The sequence below is a fragment of the Podarcis pityusensis genome (assembly GCF_964106645.2).
Source record: "Podarcis pityusensis genome assembly, chromosome: Z".
NCBI classification, from domain to species: Eukaryota; Metazoa; Chordata; class Lepidosauria; order Squamata; family Lacertidae; genus Podarcis; species Podarcis pityusensis.
Genome location: NC_138044.1, coordinates 8,292,247 through 8,313,217, shown reverse-complemented (window position 1 = coordinate 8,313,217; position 20,971 = coordinate 8,292,247). Strand labels below are relative to the sequence as shown.

The following is a 20,971-nucleotide window of genomic DNA, read 5'->3' as shown; positions in this document are numbered from 1 at the left end:
TTCCTTTTAGCAACAGCTTGCAAGGTGCTTAGAGACTGAGTGCCCAATCTGTAACCCAAAACCCATTGCAGCTGGCATTGTATCTTGAATTCAGATGATTGACAACTGGGAGGTCCCTCAAGGCTGATCCTGATAAGGATCTGACCTGTTGAACCAAGAAGGTTCTCTACCCTAGGACTAAATGGATGGGCTATCTTTCTGGATCAGTAGAAAATGCCGTAGATTTCAATATTCAGTCAAGGGTAAATGAATGAAACACAGCATTGACTGCACAAAAGCAGAGCTTTGCCTCTTTAGGATGATTGATTCTGTGACTCTTCCTCCTTGCTCACAACATAGGCTACACTATGTCACTGAATACGAGCATGATACCCCTTCAATTATCTATCCATGCATTAATCTCAATTAAATCCTAGTGGGCTGTTTCCAATACAGCCCTTGATGATTGATAGCTGAGTAATGTGTGTGTGTGTGTGTGTGTGTACACATAAAGTGACATTTGAGTACCTCTAGGTATTTAGCTAACGGTATCCTGTTCTCTGCCAAAAGAAATGTGGGATGAAGATTTATTAGGTGGTTTTAATAGCTCTGAATCAACTCGGCAAGGCAGTTTGGCCTTGAGAGTCTTGTAGATAATCTGCTCAATTTTAGACATGAGCTTGCTTTATCTTGCCAACAAAATATCCTTGCATTAAGATTGGATACTTTGCTGTTTTAATGGGTATATTGACTACTCGTGAACTCATTAACCCCCAACCATCTTATTTTCTAATTCTATGGAGGCAAAATGGAAACAGCCAGATGCACTGGACTAGGAGAACTACCATTCTTGTTGCCCTGGGTACTGTGCCCATGTACTAGCACTGGCTTAATGTATTGGTTAGTATGTTGGCCTTGGAAGACCAGGGTTCAAATCTCCACTCAGCCATGAAGCTCACTGGGTGACTTTGTGCCAGTCACAGTCCATCAGTCTAATCCACCTCACAAGGCTGTTGCAAGGATAAAACGGGGGGGGGGGGAGCAGGGGGCGGAGCCAGGATTGCCACCTTGAGCTTCTTGGATAAAAGTTGGGACAGAAATGCTGATAACAGGAAGAAAAAAGAGAACGAATGTCCAAAACAGTCCACCACTCCCTATGTGCTTTTTGTTTACATGTGGTGAAGTTGCAAATGGAAGTTTCATATTTTGTGGAGGTGGTGATGGTGGTGGAGCAAAGTATTTGTCCCTGCAAAGGGCCCAACTGCTGCTGCTCTTCTCTTTTTCACTTCTTTGCAGTTGTTGTTCACACACACACACACACACACACACACACACACACACATGCACATTCATGAGTAAGCTACTCCTCACGAGAAGAACAAATCCCCAGGCAACCTGGATGGCCTGCAGGTGTGTTCAGAGTGGGGTTCTGAAGAATCATAAAGTCCCAGGCACAGGAGTGTTGGGACAACAGCTCTGTACCATTTCCCCAATGTGTGGATACCTGTTTGTGCAATGCAGCTGACAAAGGCAAGGTGAAAATTATAGGATACACATCCGGCATACAGAAACCTGTTTTCTAGCACTGAAACCACTTCATCCTGTCACTGATACTAGTTCAAGTAGGCAACATGGGTGAATAGCTCTTGTTTCTAAGAAACTGGTCAGTTGCCTACCTTGGATGAGGTTGCTTTCTCCTTTAAAGAGCAGGTTTGCAGTTTGGGGTGCTTTTGGATCCAGCTGTGTTACTGAAGGCTCAGGTAGCACAGTGTCTGGAAGTACCTTTTACCAAGTGCTGCTGTTTTGACAGCAACAGCCATTCCTGGACTGGGGAAGCTTTGCCATAATAGTTCATGCACTGATTACTTCAAAACTGGATTACTGCAATGTGTTCCATGTGGGACTCCCCTCACATTTGATCTGGAAGCTGCAGGTGGTGCAAAATGCTGCAGGACAATCACTGACAGGAGGGAGGCTTATAACACCTGTGCTCTACACTGGTTACTGATTTGCTACTAGGCCAAGTATATAAAGCCCTTAGCAACTTGGGACCTGTTTACATTGTTTTGCGTGACTCGGCAAACCCACCTGGCAGGTGTGATTGTGCCTACTTTAAGTGCCCCCCTCCCCACCACCAAGGAATTATCAACCCAAGCAACAACTGGCTCAAATCCAACATTTTCAGACCATCCATGCCAAAAATATTCACTTGTAATTTATCTCATTCATATCATCTTACCACATTTCTCTCTACCTTGGTGTCCATCGTACTCAGTCGTAGATCCCTTCAAAGAGACAAAAAGTCAAGAGAAAGTTACATCTATGATGTCCTAGACATATTTTTGTGTGTGTGTTCCTTGCTTACATTATCGTAGATTACATTTAAATGAACTTTGACTCATAATAGGCTTTATTTTAAATCAGATCTGGCTAAACTGCACCCCATATGTTAAGATACAACATCCATCACCCCTAAGAAGCCGCACGATTTCTGTTCTCATCCTGAAGCAAAGTTCTTAACCCGAGGTACTATTTCTGGGTTAACGGAGTCTGTAACCCGAAGTGTTTGTAATGTGAGGTGTTTGTAACCTGAGGTACCACTGTATATAAAGGTAAAGGGACCGCTGACCATTAGGTCCAGTCGCGGATGACTCTGGGGTTGCGGCGCTCATCTCGCTTTATTGGCCGAGGGAGCCAGTGTACAGCTTCCGGGTCATGTGGCCAGCATGACTAAGCCGCTTCTGGTGAACCAGAGCAGCGCACGGAAACGCCGTTTACCTTCCCGCCGGAGCGGTACCTATTTATCTACTTGCACTTTGAGGTGCTTTCGAACTGCTAGGTTAGCAGGAACAGGGACAGAGCAACAGGAGCTCACCCCATCATGGGGATTTGAACCGCTGACCTTCTGATCAGCAAGCCCTAGGCTCTGTGGTTTAACCCACAGCACCACCCGCGCCCCTACCACTGTATATAGCTTTCAGTTAATGCTGAGGACAGACCTCTTTACCCTTGGTTTTGACATCTGGGATGTATATTTTTAGGATCCCTGTTATTTCTGTGATCTTACCTTGTTTTAAACTAGTTTTTACACTGTGTTAAAAAACCTTAGAAAGAAGGTTTAGTAAATAATACTCATAATGATTACATTTGAGTTCAGAATTAACAGCAGCTCCTCCAGATATTGTTGAAGCTCTATTCCCATTCATATTGACAGCTTTGGTCAGACAAAATAAAGCTAATGATCAGGGATGCTCCAGACTCAGAAGCTTGGTCTTTTGAAAAAGGAACCTATTGCTTTAAGACACACACACACACACACACACACACACACACACACCTGTAATTTTATATCCAGGTTAAAATTAATTAAATGATCTTCACATAATGAATGCACTGCCCAAAAAGGTGGTAATGACTGCTAACATAGGCCAGATCCACACCATACTTTTAAAGAGCATTTAAAATCGCATGGCTTCCCACAAAGAGGCTTTTAAAAAGGGATTAGACAAATCCATGGAGGAAGAGTCTATTAATGGCTATTGGCCATGATGAACACAGTGGAACCTCCATGTTCAGAGGCAGTTTATCTGAATACCAGTTGCTGGAGGACGACAGCAAGCGAGACCTGTTGCTATCACATCCTACTTATGGGCTTCCACAGCAAGATGCTGGTCTAGATGGGCCTTTGGTGTGCTATTCTGTGATGAATCTGCCAGTATGACTTTGGGCTAACCTACCTCACAGGGTTGCTGTGAGGTTAAAATGAGGATGGGATAGAGGACACTTTGTACGCTGCTCTGATTTCTTTGGGTGAAAGGCATATAGCAATGTAATAAGCAGACATTTTTTATTTTTAAAAAAGTAATTTTGCATCTGTTTTGTTGCAATACTTGAAATAATTACTTCAAAAATATATAAAATAACAACAGTGCCCCCCCCCCCAGTAAAACAATAGCAGCAACCACCCAAAACCTTCTTAAATTGTGAGTTCAACAAGTTCTTAACATACTGCAGAGGCAGTAAGCTGGCTCTCTGGGCATGGCCTCAATTTTGCCAGATGGAAATTAATCTTGTCCTTCTTTTCTCAAAACATAGCTCTGATCAGAAAGGTTAGTGTTTTCTCTTGGGTGCTGGTGCAGTTTTTTTCCAATCCTGATATAGCTGGTCACTTACAAGCTTGAGGCTGCAACAACATCTGTCTTCCTTCGAAAATCAATTTGGTGGCATTATGCCAAAAATGTTATTCTAGGGAGTTGTAGTGATTGCTTGTCAGGAGTGTGGATCACTCCCTGAGGATGGCTGTCAAATGTCTTTGAGACCAATGAGATCAATGGTTGGTTTGAAGGAGGGGAAAAAGACCCCTCTTCTCACCGCTCATATTTTTGTTTGGGTGGTGTGCAGGATCATAAGATGCCGTCTTATAGTGAGTCAGAACACTGGTCCATCTAGTTCAATACTATCTATGCTGACTGGCAGTGGTTCTTTCCAGGCTCAGCCCACCTGGGGACACCAGGAATTGAACTTGGATTCTTCTGCATGCAAAGCAGATGCCCTACCACTAGGGAAGGGGGACAACTTTGATTCAGTTTGCATTTAAAGCCGAATGTATAAGTTTGCACTTTCCAAAACAATTTGAGAACTGAAACACAGCCACCCCTCAAAATGCGCACTTCTTTGAATTTTGTGATTCATTTCTCCAACCAAGCAATGTTTACAAAAATGCACATGCCAGGGGAAGGTGTGCATAAAGAATGAAAATGGTATACCAAAATGCATTATATGAGGAGAAATTGCCAAACAAAATACTGAAGAATGTTTATGGTGATTATTATTTATTAGAATTGTGGAGAACCAAATTTAAGAAAAACCAGACTGAGAGCACCAAAATTACAGAGCTTTCCATCCTTAACTGCCAGTGAGCTATGGCCCTCTCAACCTTCCCTAGAAAGATACACACACAGCTTTCTACCTGTCTGTCATTCAGTCCATCCTGGGGAACTGGATCTATCCCCTGGGTCAGATACTTAACTCCCTCAAACCCCTGAGGGACAAGCTTGATAGGTGGCTGGGTTTACGAATCTGTCAATCACCCGAGATCAAGTTACACTTTCTGCATCAGGAGTAGGGCCAGTGGATGTGACTTCACCAAAATAGCCTCACTGGCCACATGTGGAGATCTAGCAGGACTAGGACTGGTCAAATCTGTCAATACCAATTTCTCTTGATTTTTCATTTTCCTACATCACTTTGTAAAGAAAACAAATCCTCATTAAAATTCATCAGCCCTGCCTTGGGTATTATGCAGTAGGACTCTTCTTATGTTCTGTCATAGAGGCTGGGCAGTCATGCATCAAGGATGCTGTAATTGGATCTGTTGCAGGAATTTATGTATAGGTTGGGGGGGTTGCCCCTCCAGCAGATTTCATGCACATGCAACCCACTACCAAAATCAGCACAATCGCTTTTGTGACTTTTGTGATTTGTCCCCACAAAACACTTAATCACAGTTTCTTTCTATCTATTCAAAGGGCCTTTGCTGCATGGTACCAAATGTAAGAATTCACTGATAAATGTATCTATGTACTGGCTCACTGGCAAAACTTCAGAAATTCATATAGACATGTGAGCTCAGCTACTCAGCAGCCCCTCTGCCTGAGTGATAATCCCTGGCATCCTAACACATGAGTGCCAGACAGGTAGCCATTCCAGAAATAATAAACCCAGATGAAGACAAAAGGGTGTGATTAACTTGGCTGGGAAACAGGGAAATGTAAATATCTCTTTTGTTACAATTGATGAGTGTTTGGTGGAGGGCAAGGAGAACCACGGGGCAGGGTCCAGGATGCTCAGATTACTGCCACCAGACCTCCCCTTTCTTGATGTAACTGTGATGTATGAGTGATGTAGTTGGGGGGAGGTATAACATGGGGATTAGCAGCTAATAAAAGTTTGGGGGCTCTTTTGTTTGGGGCTTCCATCTTGTTCCACCTTGTGGCAGGTGGGAGTCCTGTCGCGACAGTCTTCAATAAAGACCAAGCCTACTGGCTGCTATTTTGCTCTGGTATTCCTGGCTGGTGTCCTTGTTTTTTGTCCAAGGGAGCCCTCAGATTTCTCCATTTACAGATCCTGCATGGAAGATCCAGCACAGACCCATGGGGTTGGATTAGCTAACTTTCAAGATCCCTTGTGACTCTTTGATTGTATGGCTTTATTTAGGAAAGAAATTCCATTGTGGTTGAGACTAGGAAGGATTGTAAGCTATGGAGAGATGCGAATACGAAGGAGAGTTCTGTAGACCCAGGGTGGCTGAAGAAAGTGGTTGCTAAATGTCTAGAGTCTAGACATTAACGGGGGAATTTTCCTAGTTTTGGTTTCTATTTTTTACTCAGCTGTACTGGCTTGGCAACGCTAAGAAGAGGACCAGCAAGCAACACCTGATTTTCATAGCTGGATTTGCATAAACACTATCAACCAATGTAATGACCACAGGCTGCTACTTCTTGAAAGTATAGCAACATCATTTTATTTCTGTCCTACCCCGCTTTTGTGACGTCTGGGAAGTGAAGCACTGACGTCTACCAGATCAAAGCACAAATTCTGGGGGCTTTGTTTCTGGCATCACGGTGTCAATCCTGGTGGTGCTCACCCTCATGGATATTATTCTGGGGGCCACACACCAATGGTAAGTGGGACCAGATGCAGATGTGCATCTTAATTTGTGTGCTGTGCCTTACAAAATACTGCTTTCTGCACACACCCCTCATTCCTAGTATTCAGGAGGTAGAACTTAGCCATCAATATCCTTCTTATCCTCCATGAATTTGTCCGATCCTCTATTAAATCCATTCATGTTGGTGGTGGCCATCACCACCTCTCGTGACATTGAAATCCATAGTTTAGCAAGGTGCTGTGTGAAGAAGTACTTTTTTTTGTCTGTCCTGAATCTTCCAGACTTAAAACCATAGAATCATAGAATCTTAGAACTGGAAGTTACCCAAGGGTCACCTAGTCCAACCCCCTGCAATGCAGGAATCTCAGCTAAGGTATCCATGACAGATGGCCATCCAACCTCCAAGGAAGCAGAGTTCACCACCTCTTGTGGTAGTCTGTTCCACTGCTGAACAGTTCTTCCTATCATAAAGTTTTTCTGAAAGCTTAGTTGGAATCTCCTTTCTTGGAGCTTGAAGCCATTACCTCGAATCCTACCCTCAAGGGCAGGAGAAAACAAGGAAGCTCCCTCTTCCATGTGACAGCCCTTAAGATATCTGAAGATGGCTATCATATCTCCTCTTAGTCTCCTCTTTTCCAGGCTAAAAATACCCAGCTCCTTCAAGCATTTCTCATAAGACTTAGTTTCCAGACTCTTGATCATCTTGATTGCCCTCCTCTGCACACATTCCAGCTTGTCAACATCCTTCTTAAATTGTGGTGCCCGGAACTGGACAAAATATTCCAGGTGTGGTCTAACCAAGGCAGAATAGAATGGTACTATGACTTCCCTTGATACTTCTGTTGATTCAGCCTAGAGTAGCCTAGGCTTTTTTTGCTGCTGCATCACACTGTTGACTCATGTTAAGTTTGTGGTCCACCAAGACCCCTAGATCCTTTTCACATGTACTACTAGTAAGCCAGATGTCCCCCATCCTATATTTGTGCATATGGTTCTTCCTGCCTAAGTGCAGAACCTTACATTTGTCCTTATAATTCATTTTGTTAGCTTGCGCCCTGTTCTCTAATCCATTAAGGACATTTTGAATTCTGATTCTGCCTTCTGTGGCATTAGCTACCCCTCCCAGTTTGGAGTCATCTGCAAATTTGATGAGCTTCCCCTCAATTCCTTCATCCAAATCATTTATAAAGATGTTGAACAACAACGGACCCAGGACAGAACCCTGCGGCACCCCACTTGTCACTTTTTTTCCAGGATGTTGAGGAACCATTAATGAGTACTCTTTGGGTTTGGTCAGTCAACCAGCTACAAATCCACCTAACAGTTACCTCATTCAACCCACATTTTAGCAGCTTCTTCGAGAGAAAATCATGGAGGACTTTGTCAAAAGCCTCACTGAAATCAAGATATACCTTATTTTTCGCTCTATAGGACGCACTTTTTCCCCTCCAAAAATGAAGGGGAAATGTGTGTGCGTCCTATGGAGCGAATGGAGAGCGAGAGGGGTCGGTGAGCACCGACCCCTCTTGTTCTCCACGCTTCAGGGATAGCCGCCTGAAGTCTTTGGAGCGCAGTGGGAACTCGCGCTGTGCTCCGAAGGCTTTGGGTTCCTTTTGCTGAAGCCGGGGAACTTGCGCTGCGCTCCAAAGGCTTCGCAACCCCAGCCCCGCGGCTAGAAATGAAGCCAAGATAGCGAGCGGGATCCATCCCGCTTGCTGTCTTGGCTTCTGCCAAAGCTGCACACAGCCTCTCCCGGCTGGAGAGGTTGTGCGCGGCTAAAGAGGAAGCCAAGACAGCCAGCAGGATGGATCCCGCTGGCTGTCTTGGCTTCTTTGCTCTTTGGGGCTGGGGGCGGAATAAGTTTTTTTTCTTTATTTCCCCCCCTAAAAACTAGGTGCGCCCTATGGTCCGGTGCACCCTATAGAGCGAAAAATACGGTACTATATCCACAGCATTTCCCTGATCCACCAAGTTTGTAATCCCCCCCCCCCAAAAAAATGTTAGGAATCTCATGCTGGGTCTTAGTAACCACAGAATCCTTTTATAAATGCTCACAGACTGACTGTTGAATTATCTGTACTAGGAACTTCCCTTTATAAGAACTTTGGAGTAGTCCTGCTTGATCTAGCCCATCTGATCCAGCACCCTGTTTGCAAGGTGGCAAACCAGATGCCCATGGATAGCACACAAACTGTGGACATGAGTGCAACAGCAGCACTGTCCGCGCTTATGAGTCCCAGCAACTGGTATTCAGAGGCATGCTACCTCTGACCATGAAGGCAAAGTACAGCCACCGTAGCTAGTATCCTTGATGGTTTTATCTTCCATGAACTTATCTAATCCTCTTTTAAAATCACCCAAGTTGGAGGCCACCTGTATAACTTGTGGGAGTGAACTTCATAGCTTTAACTATGCACTGCAGGGAGAAATAATTTGTCTGTTCTGAATCTTCTGACATTCAGCTTCGTTGGATGAATAGCCTCAAATTCTAGTATTATGAGATCCTCATATTACATGCCTATGTAATCCCATTGGGAAGACTCAGGTAAGCCCTGCCCCACATAATCGATCACATGATGCAATGCACACACACCATTTGAATGGCAATGCTCGTCAACTTTGGGGGCCCCCAGCCCCCTCAAATATTTTATTAGGGGGGCCAAAGCCCCCTCAGCCCCCAGGAGTTGGCTCCTATGCCCTTGAGACTTGGATTTCAAACCTTTTCAGAATTTTGCTTGTGAAATTTAGCTTAGACAGTCAGGTTTCTCCCTCCCCTCTTAACTCTTACTGATAATTTTTCTATGCAGTAACATTAAGAAACAATTTCCTAAATTCAATGCTATTAAGACCTTGTTTCCTATTGAAATAATAATAATCCTGGAAACCAATCACATCTATAATGTTAATTTATGACCTGCAAAATTTTGGAGAAGTACTCATTTCATAGAATGGCTCTGTTTTGGTCTGCATACTGTTTCAGAAACTGCAAAGCAGGTTGATTTGCCTTTTAATGGGAATGGAATCTAACCCTCCATCTCTGTTGACACAACTTTACAAAGTAGGTTCCATTCCTTCTAATACATACCACTGCCCTTGAGTGACATGCCTCCCCACCTCAAACTCAGTTTCTCATGAGATTATCATGGCTATTTCCACCACTATTCATCTTATCTCACTCCCCAAACATTTGGTTCTTTGGTTCTTTCCATTCCCAAATTACTACTACTACTACTACTACTACTACTACTACTATTTATTTCTATATGGTTTTAAACAATATACAAAGAAAAGGATGACAAAAGAAAGAATCAAAAGTAGCATTCAACTGCCTCACTGCCAGGGAAAAGAAATAAAACAAGTTAATATTGCATAGCAAATAGTCTGTCATGACTGTGTTTTACTCAGCAATCAGTTCAATTTATTGTGAGCAGCCATTAAACACATAAAAATAATAACAAGAATACCTGAAGACATTTCAACAGCTCAATGGATAAAAAAATTGTGCCTTAGGGGTTCATTTTGAACTGTTTTAAGTCATGTTTTCAGTATGTGCTTTGTACTGCTTTTAAAACTATGATCTTATTATATTTCTATGAATTTTCTTGAGACTTTTATGTAAAAAGAAACCCACAAATTAATAATGACTAATCAAGGGTTCTGAGAGAGCTTCCTCTGGAGACTCCCCAGGAGCTCAGAACATGAGGGAGAGTATCCCAAAATCATCTACTAATGGGCCATACTTTTTGGAGGGGAAAGTATCCAAGTAAGGATATTGGATCCCCTTAAAGTTATTGCTTCTGCCATTTCTTTTCTAACCCTTCTCCCCATTCTCTGTTTTGAATCCTTATTGCTATCCTTACTGAGATTCTTGTCTTGCTGGGGGTTGGACTGAATGACCCTAAGGGTCACTCCAACTCTACCATTATATGATTTTATGAATTCAGTGTTTGTTCTGCTTAGAGTAGACCCATTGAAATGAATGAATATCTCTGGCTTAGGTTTATTAATTTCAATGGGTCTAGTGTGTGTATAATTTAGTTGGATCCAATATGTGTGTACATACATATGTGCACAATTATATGGGGCGCCTTTTTAGTCTATCAAATATTTTCTTTTCTTAAATAAGCATTCACTAGGTAGATCAGGACCATAGCTCAGTGCTTTGCATGCAGAAGGTCCTAGAATCAGTTTCAGTCATTTCCCAGTTAAAGGACCTCAGCATGTGATAGGAAAGACCTGTCTCTGCCTTAGACTCCAAGGAGTAAAATATGACCACATATAAGACAGTTTCCAATTAGGGATGGAGGAGAATTTAAATTGAGCAAACGAACCTATTTCTCACCTTCTAGACTAATACATAAAACAAAATGTAATAGCGCTTTAAATTTTGCTGTTCTCTGTATTTGTGAAATAGTTCTTGGCTTAAAACATGCTTGAATATTGACCACATTTCTAATGAGAATTGGAGTCCAACAATATCTGGATGTCAACATTTTACCTACCCATGTTTTACAGAATACCATCAGCAAAACAAATGTCCTTATTCCAAGAGCTTGAAATCAACACGTTGAGTCTGCTTGTAGGAATTTTGTGACATTTCAAGCAGTAAAGATCTCAGCCTGTATTTCATATCCAGTCACCTACTCTCTGCAATGCAATTGACTGGCATTGTACAGTGGAGTTGGCTTTCATGGATCAGTTGAAGCCAAAGCCTGAATAATTGCAAAAGGTGTGCCGTGAAAGCTGAAACTCAACATTTTATCTGGATAACAGGAGTTAAGAGAGCCCTAGGGCAGAAGCAGGAAGCAACTTACCGTCCTTTGAAGTACCAAGACCACAATGGTTCCCAAAGATGCAAGAAGGCAGATTGTGAGAGAAATGATGGCGAAACAGAAGTATGTTTGGATTGGGGCACTGAACTTCCTGGTGACACTTTCTTCAGTCATATCTCTGGTAGCTTCCTGAGGACAATTCACTTGCATGAAAGCTTTCCGTTCTGCCTGAGAGTTCATCCCCTTATGAAGTCCTCAAGTCTTTCACTCCATACCTCTTTCTGATCACCTTCAAACAAGTCTCTGCTCCTTAGAGGATTCCCCCACATTTTGGCTCATGTGATCTGGAAAAAATAGATTCATCACTTGCCGTATGAAGAAAAAAAAAGGAGAGGAGATCTGGAGGCGGGAGGTGAGTCGACTATGATCTCAACAAAGAGAAGGCTTTTCGGTACTCCCAAAACAGACTTCCACTAGGACAGTGCTTGTGTGAGCCCATTTGTAGTGCCTCACACTGAATAGTGAGTAGCAACAAAACACGGCTCATTCCCCTCTCTCAGTAGATTTGTACAACCCCATTGTCACATTTTGGTAAAATAAATCACTCCCAATTTTGGTGACTTCCTCTTTCACAAATTGCAGACTTGTTTCCTTTCTTCATGTGATGATGCAGCTACACTGAGTGATTTCCGCTTTGGAGATCTGAATTCCCAGAGCTGCTGATTCAGATATATATATATATATATATATATATATATATATATATATATAGAAACAAGTGTACAGCCTCAACATAAATGCAATGGAAAACATGCTCCTTTCTTTCTACACTGTTCCACTCCATGGTATCAAATATTCACAGTTTTTTTTCTGGGTATCTAGAGACATTCCAAGCACATTTGTTCATTATTTATTTATTTAAGTCACACATATACTGCTCCATATTATAAAGAAATCTCTGAGCAGTTTACAGCATCAAGATATCAGAAAATTAAAAATAAAAGAAATAAAGGCGCAAACACAACAAAGAAAACAAAGAATCAAAAATTTAAATCATAAGGCATCACAGAAGTACAAAGATAGAGCACAACTCCAAAGGAATAATAATGCATTAATTCATACAAAGATTTCCTTTACAAATAATAAAGTTTTGTAAAAATAAAAGTATTTTCCATCTATGAATTCCATCATTATTGAGAATAAATGCTCTATATAGCCTTAAATGAGCCAGGCATTTGCATATGTGATGGCACTGAGTGATCATGTGCCTCAATACAGTGGTACCTCGGGTTACAGATGCTTCAGGTTACAGACACTTCAGGTTACAGACTCTGCTAACCCAGAAATAGTACCTCGGGTTAAGGACTTTGCTTCAGGATGAGAACAGAAATCACGCCGTGGCAGCAGTGGGAGGCCCCATTGGCTAAAGTGGTACCTCAGGTTAATAACAGTTTCAGGTTAAGAATGGACCTCCAGAACGAATTAAGTTCTTAACCCGAGGTACCACTGTATTTGTATGAGAAACAAAATCATGCCACATATTTTTTAAAAGGTCATTTGACCTCTGCCCTTTAAATATGTTTCATTTGTGAGAAGACCAATTTGTCAAAGCCTTGAATACCTGCAATCTAGATTATTAAAATTGAAGTTCTTTCAGTACAGCCCTGGAGATGAGAAATAAATTTTTTACTTTCTGAATCTCATTCTATTTCCATATACAGGTTCAAAAGGGCCACTACAGTTTAGAGTAGCACTGGTCAATTGGAGAAGACAGGCGTAGCCAATGTTGTGGTCTCAAGATGCTTTCAGGCTCTAACGCCCATCAACCCAAGACAGCATGACCAGCAGCCAGAGGTGGAGGGAGTTATGGGACTTTTAATCTCAGGACATGGGCTTCAGCTCCACGTTGGGCAAAAGATTCCTGCATTGCAGGTGCTTAGACTAGATGATCCTCATGGTCCCTTCCAACTCTATAATTCTATGATTCTATAGTCCAACATCTAGAGTGCACCATGTTGACTATGCCTGAGATAAGATACCCTCTTACAACATCAGTATAAACTACAAACAATAACAACATACAGGGCTCATAATAACTATTAGCAGATCCACAATACAAAAGAAAAAAAGATCAGCCATACCTACAAAATATACAAGCATGTATTTATAGATAAAAGCACTCTCATTTCTGCTGCTGTCTCCCTACCTTAATATCACACTGAAAGGTGGGCCATGCTGTCCCCTCTCTACTGATCATCCCGTTCACTGGCCCTGCTCCATGCTCACATGGAGTGTTGTTGCCTGACTGCAATGTGTCCTCCAACTGTGCAAATGTCTCTTGTTTGTCTGGACAGGAAATAGGCGGAAGCTGTAGAAACATCTGGATTTTGCATGGCTGAAAAGTAGAGTACTGTACTAAGAGTCACATCAATTGCCTTGTCCAGTTTTGGCTGAGGCCTCACCCACCCATGGTATGTGTACTGCTGGGAGACTGGCTACGAGGGAATGGAAACAGCTCCCCATCTCACGTCTTCCAACTGCTGAAGCTTGCCAATTTCATCTTTTCTGTTCTGTGGTGAGGTCTCACATCTTGATTAGGCTTCTCTCCCCTGCCCTCTATCTCTGCAGTGAATCAGAGATACCATTTCACTCTGGAGATGAATATTGCAGTGGGTTTGAACTTCTTGTCATTTTCACCTCTATCTGTACTTGTGGTAGTAGAGAGAAAGCATGTTAGTTTCACTAAGGCTTCTTGTGGCCTTTTGTACACAAACGTTTATACAATTGGCAGAGCGGAGCTAGGAACTGAGCATCAGGCCTGTGCTGGGGCCCAGTCAAGATGGAAGCGAGAGTTCAGGGGCAAAGTCACAAGCTAAAAGTGAACCACATCAACCCAGGAATATTATTTTCCAACAAAATCCAGCCTAATAAGAACCCTTGTGAAACTCTTCCTGCTTCGATGGATATGGCCACTGAGATGAGCAAGGTTAGACCAGATCTTAGAAATATGATACTGCCCAGATGCTTCACCTTTTCAGACTGAAAACCCCCAAATGTTGCCACTTTTTCTCACTTGGGAGTTGTTTCACTCCCCCTGATTGTTTTGGTTGACTTTTTCTGAATCTCTTCCAGATTCTTTATTGAGGTGAGATTACCAGAACTGTAAAGGTAAAGGTAAAGGGACCCCTGACCATTAGGTCCAGTCGTGACCGACTCTGGGGTTGCGGCGCTCATCTTGCTTTACTGGCCAAGGGAGCCAGCATACAGCTTATGGGGCATGTGGCCAGCATGACTAAGCCGCTTCTGGCGAAACCAGAGCAGCGCATGGAAACGCCATTTACCTTCCTGCCAGAGCGTACCTATTTATCTACTTGCACTTTTGATGTGCTTTTGAACTGCTAGGTTAGCAGGAGCAGGGACTGAGCAACGGGAGCGCACCCCATCGCGGGGATTCAAACCGCTGACCTTCTGATCGGCAAGTCCTAGGCTCTGTGGTTTAACCCACAGCGCCACCCGTGTTCCTTACCAGAACTGTACAGAATATTTAAAATGTGATTGCATTGTAGCTTTCTATAACAACATTATAATATTGGCAGTTTCTGGTCAGTCAGTCACTATCAGTTCAGAACCATTAGTGTATATGTGATTCCTATTATTTTTGCCCCAATGTGCATCACTTTACAGTTGTTTACATTGAATTGTATTTGACATTTTGCTACCTAAATTCTTCTGCAGCTTGAATTTCTGAACTGGGAAAGAATTCAGTGTGTTTAAAAACTTACCCCTGCTTGTTGGTGGGTATTAACATGTCCCTGAAAAACTTTGCTGAGACTGTTTTGGGAGAAATTCTGCAGCATCCCTATTAATTAACATGTACCTGGAATACTCACTTCAGCTGATATTGTGATGACCACAACTGTACAAGCCCACAGAAAATGGAGGCATCCAATACCATATGAACAGACTCAAAGTGACTGTACTTCCTCATCATGGTTTCATGTTTCATATTGCACAACCTGTAGGTTGCATTACAATCATAGCTACTCAAGCGCATAGTTAATGACAGAAAATACTTTTGCTGTTTTTTCCCACAAGAGTGAATTATTTCAGCATTGATTGAATAATGTATTGTCGGATGTGATTATGGAATTTTTTGGAGGGAGGGAAAGTTCTCATAGATCTGTGGCCCTCTCCTCCATGAATTTGTCTAATCCACTATGCGCTGTGTGAAGAAGTAAGCAATACTGTAGACAATACTAATCTGGGGGAATAGCTTTCTTTGTAACTCATGCCGACTGCCACTTCGCAGGTAAGATTCACCTTCTGTTGTGTGGGCAGGATGGTCCCTCCCCTTACCTGGCCAATCCCCTGGCAAAGCCTCCCCAGGCAGGATTGGGCGATTGGCTGAGGTAGGTAGAGACAGGTATCCAGCCTGGGAAGGATGAAGCCAGCCCGAACTACCAGGAGTCACATTGGGATTCGGGGGGGGCTGCATGCAACCAATCAAAAGGCGCCCCCCATTTGATGTGGGGAGCGGTCATTGGTGCTGCACAATCCCTTGATGAATATTTCCAGAAAAGGTTAGAGTAAATAAACATGAACTAACAGTACAACCAAAGTTCTTGGTTACAGGTTCCTATCTGCCTTAATGGAGGCAGTTCCCATGACACTGAGGGGATCGAAGGCAGAGAAAAACAGGAATGATAGAGGATAAATCATTATTGGAAATTCCTCTCAGGAAAGGGAGGAATAGGCTTCACTGTGGTCTAAACCACTGAGCCTCTTGGACTTGCCGATCAGAAGGCTGGCAGTTCGAATCCGCATAATGGGGTGAGCTCCTGTTGCTCTGTCCCAGCTCCTGCCTATCTAGCAGATCGAAAGCACACCAGTGCAAGTAGATAAATAGGTACCGCTCCAGCGGGAATGTAAACAGCGTTTCCATGCGCTCTGGTTTCCGTAACGGTGTTCTGTTGCACCAGAAGTGGTTTAGTCATGCTGGCCACATGACCCGGAAAGCTCTCTGTGGACAAACACTGGCTCCCTCGGCCTGAAAGCGAGATGAGCGCCACACCCCATAATCGCTTTTGTTTGGACTTAGCCATCCAGGGGTCCTTTACCTTTTTTTACCTTGTCTCAGTACCTGGCTCTCACTCTCACTCTGGCATGGAATGGCAGGGAGGTGCCGAGTGTAAAAGCGCTTTGCCTGCTAAAAACTCTCCTACGCTGCCATTAAAAAGCATAGGTTTTCCTGTTAATTGGGTTTTTAATTGGGTTTAAAGTCAGGTGCGCTCTGAGAGATGTTGTCATCCGAACTGCGAAATTACCCAGCTGCATTGATCTGAATTTTAAAACTGAGAAAATGATTTTATTTGGTGTGGGCAGTGGATGATGGAGAGGGGAGCCTCTAGTTTCCTGTTTATTTTGAGTTTCTTTATTAATGATTTGGCAACCCTCTCCAGATGCAAAATTTTAAAGATACAAAATTAGACTTGATTGCAGTATGGAATAAAACTTATGATTAAAATAACAATTAGCTGTGTGGTGGTGGTGGTGAGCTCTATTGATTGAATGGATTATCTTGGAAAATTAGAGCAGATACCACCTCTACCCCCCAAACAACAACAACAACAACAACAACAATAGAGAAGAGATACAACTTTAGTGGATTTTGGCCAAAATGCAGCCGTAAAGATGAAAGGAATCTGGAGCCATGGATGAGGGAGGCATGGAGACCCTGATGGTGATTAATTAAAATGAAAGTACTTGAAGATCCTCTGTGGCGGAAGCTGGATCCCTCTTTCCTGGGCTGTGGAAATTTCTAGATGTTGACTGAGTAGTGAGAAAGAGTGGACTGGGAGTATGTTGTTGTCCGGAAACACCAAGCAAGATGAGAGCATGATGGGAGGGAGCTATTGAGATACTTTGAGAATTCTCCAGGATTATAGCCCCACCCCAGTTACACTGAGAGACAACAGCATTTGGAGGAATTTCAAGAATAGGACAGCAGGCAAATGCCAAGGACTACATAACTGGACATATTCAGACTGACACACGCAGGAAAAAGGAGTTCTAATTATTTTCAGTTAGAAGAATTCATTTGAAATCCTATGGAAAGTTAGATAAGGTATTAAAATGGATAGAAATTTTCTAAAAATGCAGCTGTTATCTTAATGATTAAAATACCAACTGAAATGTAATTAGGTTTTAATAAAAGATATGAACCGCAGCAATATAAGAACTGGACAAAAAACACTGATCAAGGAGCATGGGAAACCACTTTGATGAAATTGTATAAATCTGGAAATAATTGGAATTATTTTGATATAAATTGAAATCTGTATAATTGGCAAAACTGTGGTAATATTGGGCAAATATTGGAAAATTAATACAAAATTATTATTTTAAAAAGTACAAAGTTCTCATGGCTTTTATCCACTAAGCCCATTCCAAATATATACATCTGATTTTATTTTCATTGACTGAATCAGTCTTTCTTTTTTGTCGTCTTCAGGCAGATCATTTGCAATAATTTCTGTTAGGGCTGCACTCAAACACATTCATTCTCTTTCATTTATTATTTCTCATGCTGGGAATCAGTGATAGAGTATCTGCTTTGCATGATTCAATCTTCAGCATCTTCAGGTAGGGCAGGGAAAGGCCCTTGCCTGCAATTCTTGGGAGCTGCTACCAACCAGGGTTGACAATAGATGAGCCAATGATCAGGCTCAGTATAAGGCAGATTCCTATGTTCCTATTTTAGGGGAAGGGTGGTAGCTCATTGGTAGTTCAGCATCTGCTTTGCATGCAGTAGGTCTCAGGTACAGGGAAGGGGTGGGCTGCATATTTCCTTCCTGCGATGAGGAAAAAATATATTCATAAATTATACATCAAATACAGCTTTGGAACACAAAGTGATCTGAATTCAAGATAAAAATAACTTTGGCAAAAAGAGATAAACTTGAAAATCTTTTTATATATTGGAGAAGGGTTTCAATGGAATGAGGGAGATATTAATGATATACAAGATACCACAGAAGATTTAGATAACAGAAGATCTAATAACATGAAAGAAGCAGAGAGAGAGAGAGAGGTGGTTTAGTGCTATAATCAGAGGAGTTACTCATAAGATTCATACGCTTTGACGTTAAGATGACAATAAAAATGGTTAGACCCCACTATTTATTCATTTCAGTGCTGCTCTTTGTATAGCAACTCAAGATGGCACAAAGCCGAAAAAATTACAACAGTCCCATTAAAAACATTAAAACAGTGTTAAAATCTTTGAAAAATAGCAATCCAACAGTGAGTCAGGGCAAATTAACATAATTCTCTGGAACTTGACATAAGCAAAGACCTGCGTACATAGGTATGAGTCAAGTGGGGTGGGGAAGACATTTGACACATTTATTAATCAAAAAATGCATTTAACATAGTGGAAGGAGTATTTATGAGAGAGACTTTGACATGTTTTGGCAGAAGTAAAGAGTGACTAACTTTTGGCACTACAGATACTGCCACCAATTGTTCCCATCTGCCTGTCTATCAGTCAGGGATAATGGGTGTTGGATTCCAGAAAAACCCAGAGAGATATAGGTTTCCCCTCTTGGGCATAGGAGGGGATTCAAGTGGTTAGACAGATTTAACATTCATAGAGCTAGAATCCTGATTGATGGGCAGCTGTCAAAGAAGCCATCCTGGCAGAAGTGCACAATGAGGATGCTTACTCTTCCTCTTATTTGAGATGTATAGCAAAGTCCCATTCTCCAAGGATAAGGCATGTTGGGTGTTGTAGGGAAACAATATCTGGAGGGTCTCAGGTTTCCCCATCCCTGCCACAGCCTATCTGGATAGATTGCAGCCAAACATTCATGAGGTAACTGTGGAACACATATGCATGTGTGTGGCCACAGTCGTAATTCTTCTTCCTCCTCCTCTTCTTCTTCCATTGTATCAATGTGCACAAAAAGCTCTTGTAAGCATTGGTCAGAAGAGGAAAGGGTCAGAAGGAAAAGGGGACTGCATTCCTACACCTGCTTACTCAAAGGGACTTGTGTTGTAAATGTGCTTACTTCTGCATAGGGTTGCACTGTTGTTGGGAAGAGATAGGAATTGCTGTTGCCTTCCACATTGCTCCCTTTGCTGCCAGTTCAAATGAAGGCACAGGTGAGCCAGATATGATGGGACAGCAGCAACTGTGAAACATTACCCAGAATCAGGTAGAGAGAAATGGGGGGTGGGGAGAGGTTGCAGTGTTTGGGACTTTCTAGTTTAGAGAAAAAGGTGAGTAAGAGGTGACATGATAAAGGTTTATAAAAGTATCTGTGGCATGGAGAAGGTGGATAAATAAAAGCTTTTCTCCCTCTCCCATAATGTTAGAAATGGACATAAAATGAAGCTGAATGCTGGAAGATTCAGGCCAGAGAAAAAAACTGTGGAACTCACTCCCACAGAATGCATTGATGGCTCAGAAAATGATGAGAGGGTTACCTTTGCCTGACGGGTGAAAGTCCCACCAGGAAATCTCTGACAAAATGAGACAATCTGGGGTTCTGAGAATCCATGGGGCCTTAAAGTGTAATTATAATCTCTTCTTGCTTTTTTAAAAAAAGAACACCAATGTGATTTAAAAAATGTTATGCACCCTAAAAAACTGAAGGGGTAGAGCAGGGCATAAGTTTCAAAAAAGGAGCACTTAGGGAAGCCAAATAAGAAGATCATTGGGGTGGAGGAGGCAGTGGTGGGTGTTGTGAAATAAGCAATAACCTCAAGGGGAAGAAACTTCAGTTCTGGAATTTTGAGAAATAAGCCTCAGCATTTCAGTGGCAATAGATAAAGATCTGTCTGACTCTATGCTTTTGACTCTTGGCAGTTTGTGACTACAATAAGAAGTTTCCAATGTGTCATTTCCACTGGGGGTTTGCGTTCATCCTGTGTATTTGTGTGTGTGTGTGTGTGTGTGTGTGTGTGTTTGCATGGGAAAATGCACATAGATGCACAAATATTTTGGGGTGTTGTTTATCACACATCTACTATCTTTCAGGGACTGCATAAGGATCCTGCAATGTGTGGGCATAGTACTGAAAAAAGAATCCCGCCCCCCGACAAATCCATTACAACTAAGCTGCCAAACTGAGTTCTCATGATTCTAGAATATTAGATGACATGAAAAAGTCATCCAGTTCATCTACAAAACAGTCCTATGAATGAGGAGATCGTAGAATTCCCCTGTTCTGTACCTTTTTTGTTCTCTTTGCTTGCTCTGAATTGTGGTTTACCTAGGAGGATTTCTATAAAAATAATAATCTGGAAATCAAGCATGCAGTGTCTGTTTTAGCTTTTTCTTGATAGGTAACAAGTATGGGAACCAAGCAAGACAAACTGGAGCTTTTAATACAGGATGTCAAATGTGGGATGAGACTCATGACTAGAATGTAGGAATTGAGAGGTATAACCTGTTCAAAAGGAATAGACCAAACAGGACAGGAGGAGTAGCATTTTATGTAAAGGATGTTTACACTTGTGAATAAATCCATGACCTGGAACATAGAAA

The 20,971-nt window shown here is 42.2% G+C and overlaps 1 protein-coding gene and 1 long non-coding RNA gene across 2 annotated transcripts in view; one reads left to right on the top strand and one right to left on the bottom strand.

The window, feature by feature from the left end:
• Positions 1–12,072, bottom strand: part of TNFSF8 (TNF superfamily member 8) — a 25,703-nt gene extending 13,631 nt beyond the window's left edge. The window contains exons 1-2 of the mRNA XM_080991018.1: positions 11,464–12,072; positions 2,219–2,264 (exon numbers count right to left, since the gene is read on the bottom strand). Coding sequence (XP_080847144.1) covers positions 2,219–2,264; positions 11,464–11,661 — 244 coding nt within the window. The 5' untranslated portion in view covers positions 11,662–12,072. The remainder of the gene's footprint in view (positions 1–2,218; positions 2,265–11,463) is intronic.
• On the top strand, positions 6,347–20,971 carry LOC308468687. The gene is made up of 2 exons (XR_013981818.1): positions 6,347–6,661; positions 20,462–20,971. It is a non-coding gene; the product is annotated as an uncharacterized lncRNA (long non-coding RNA).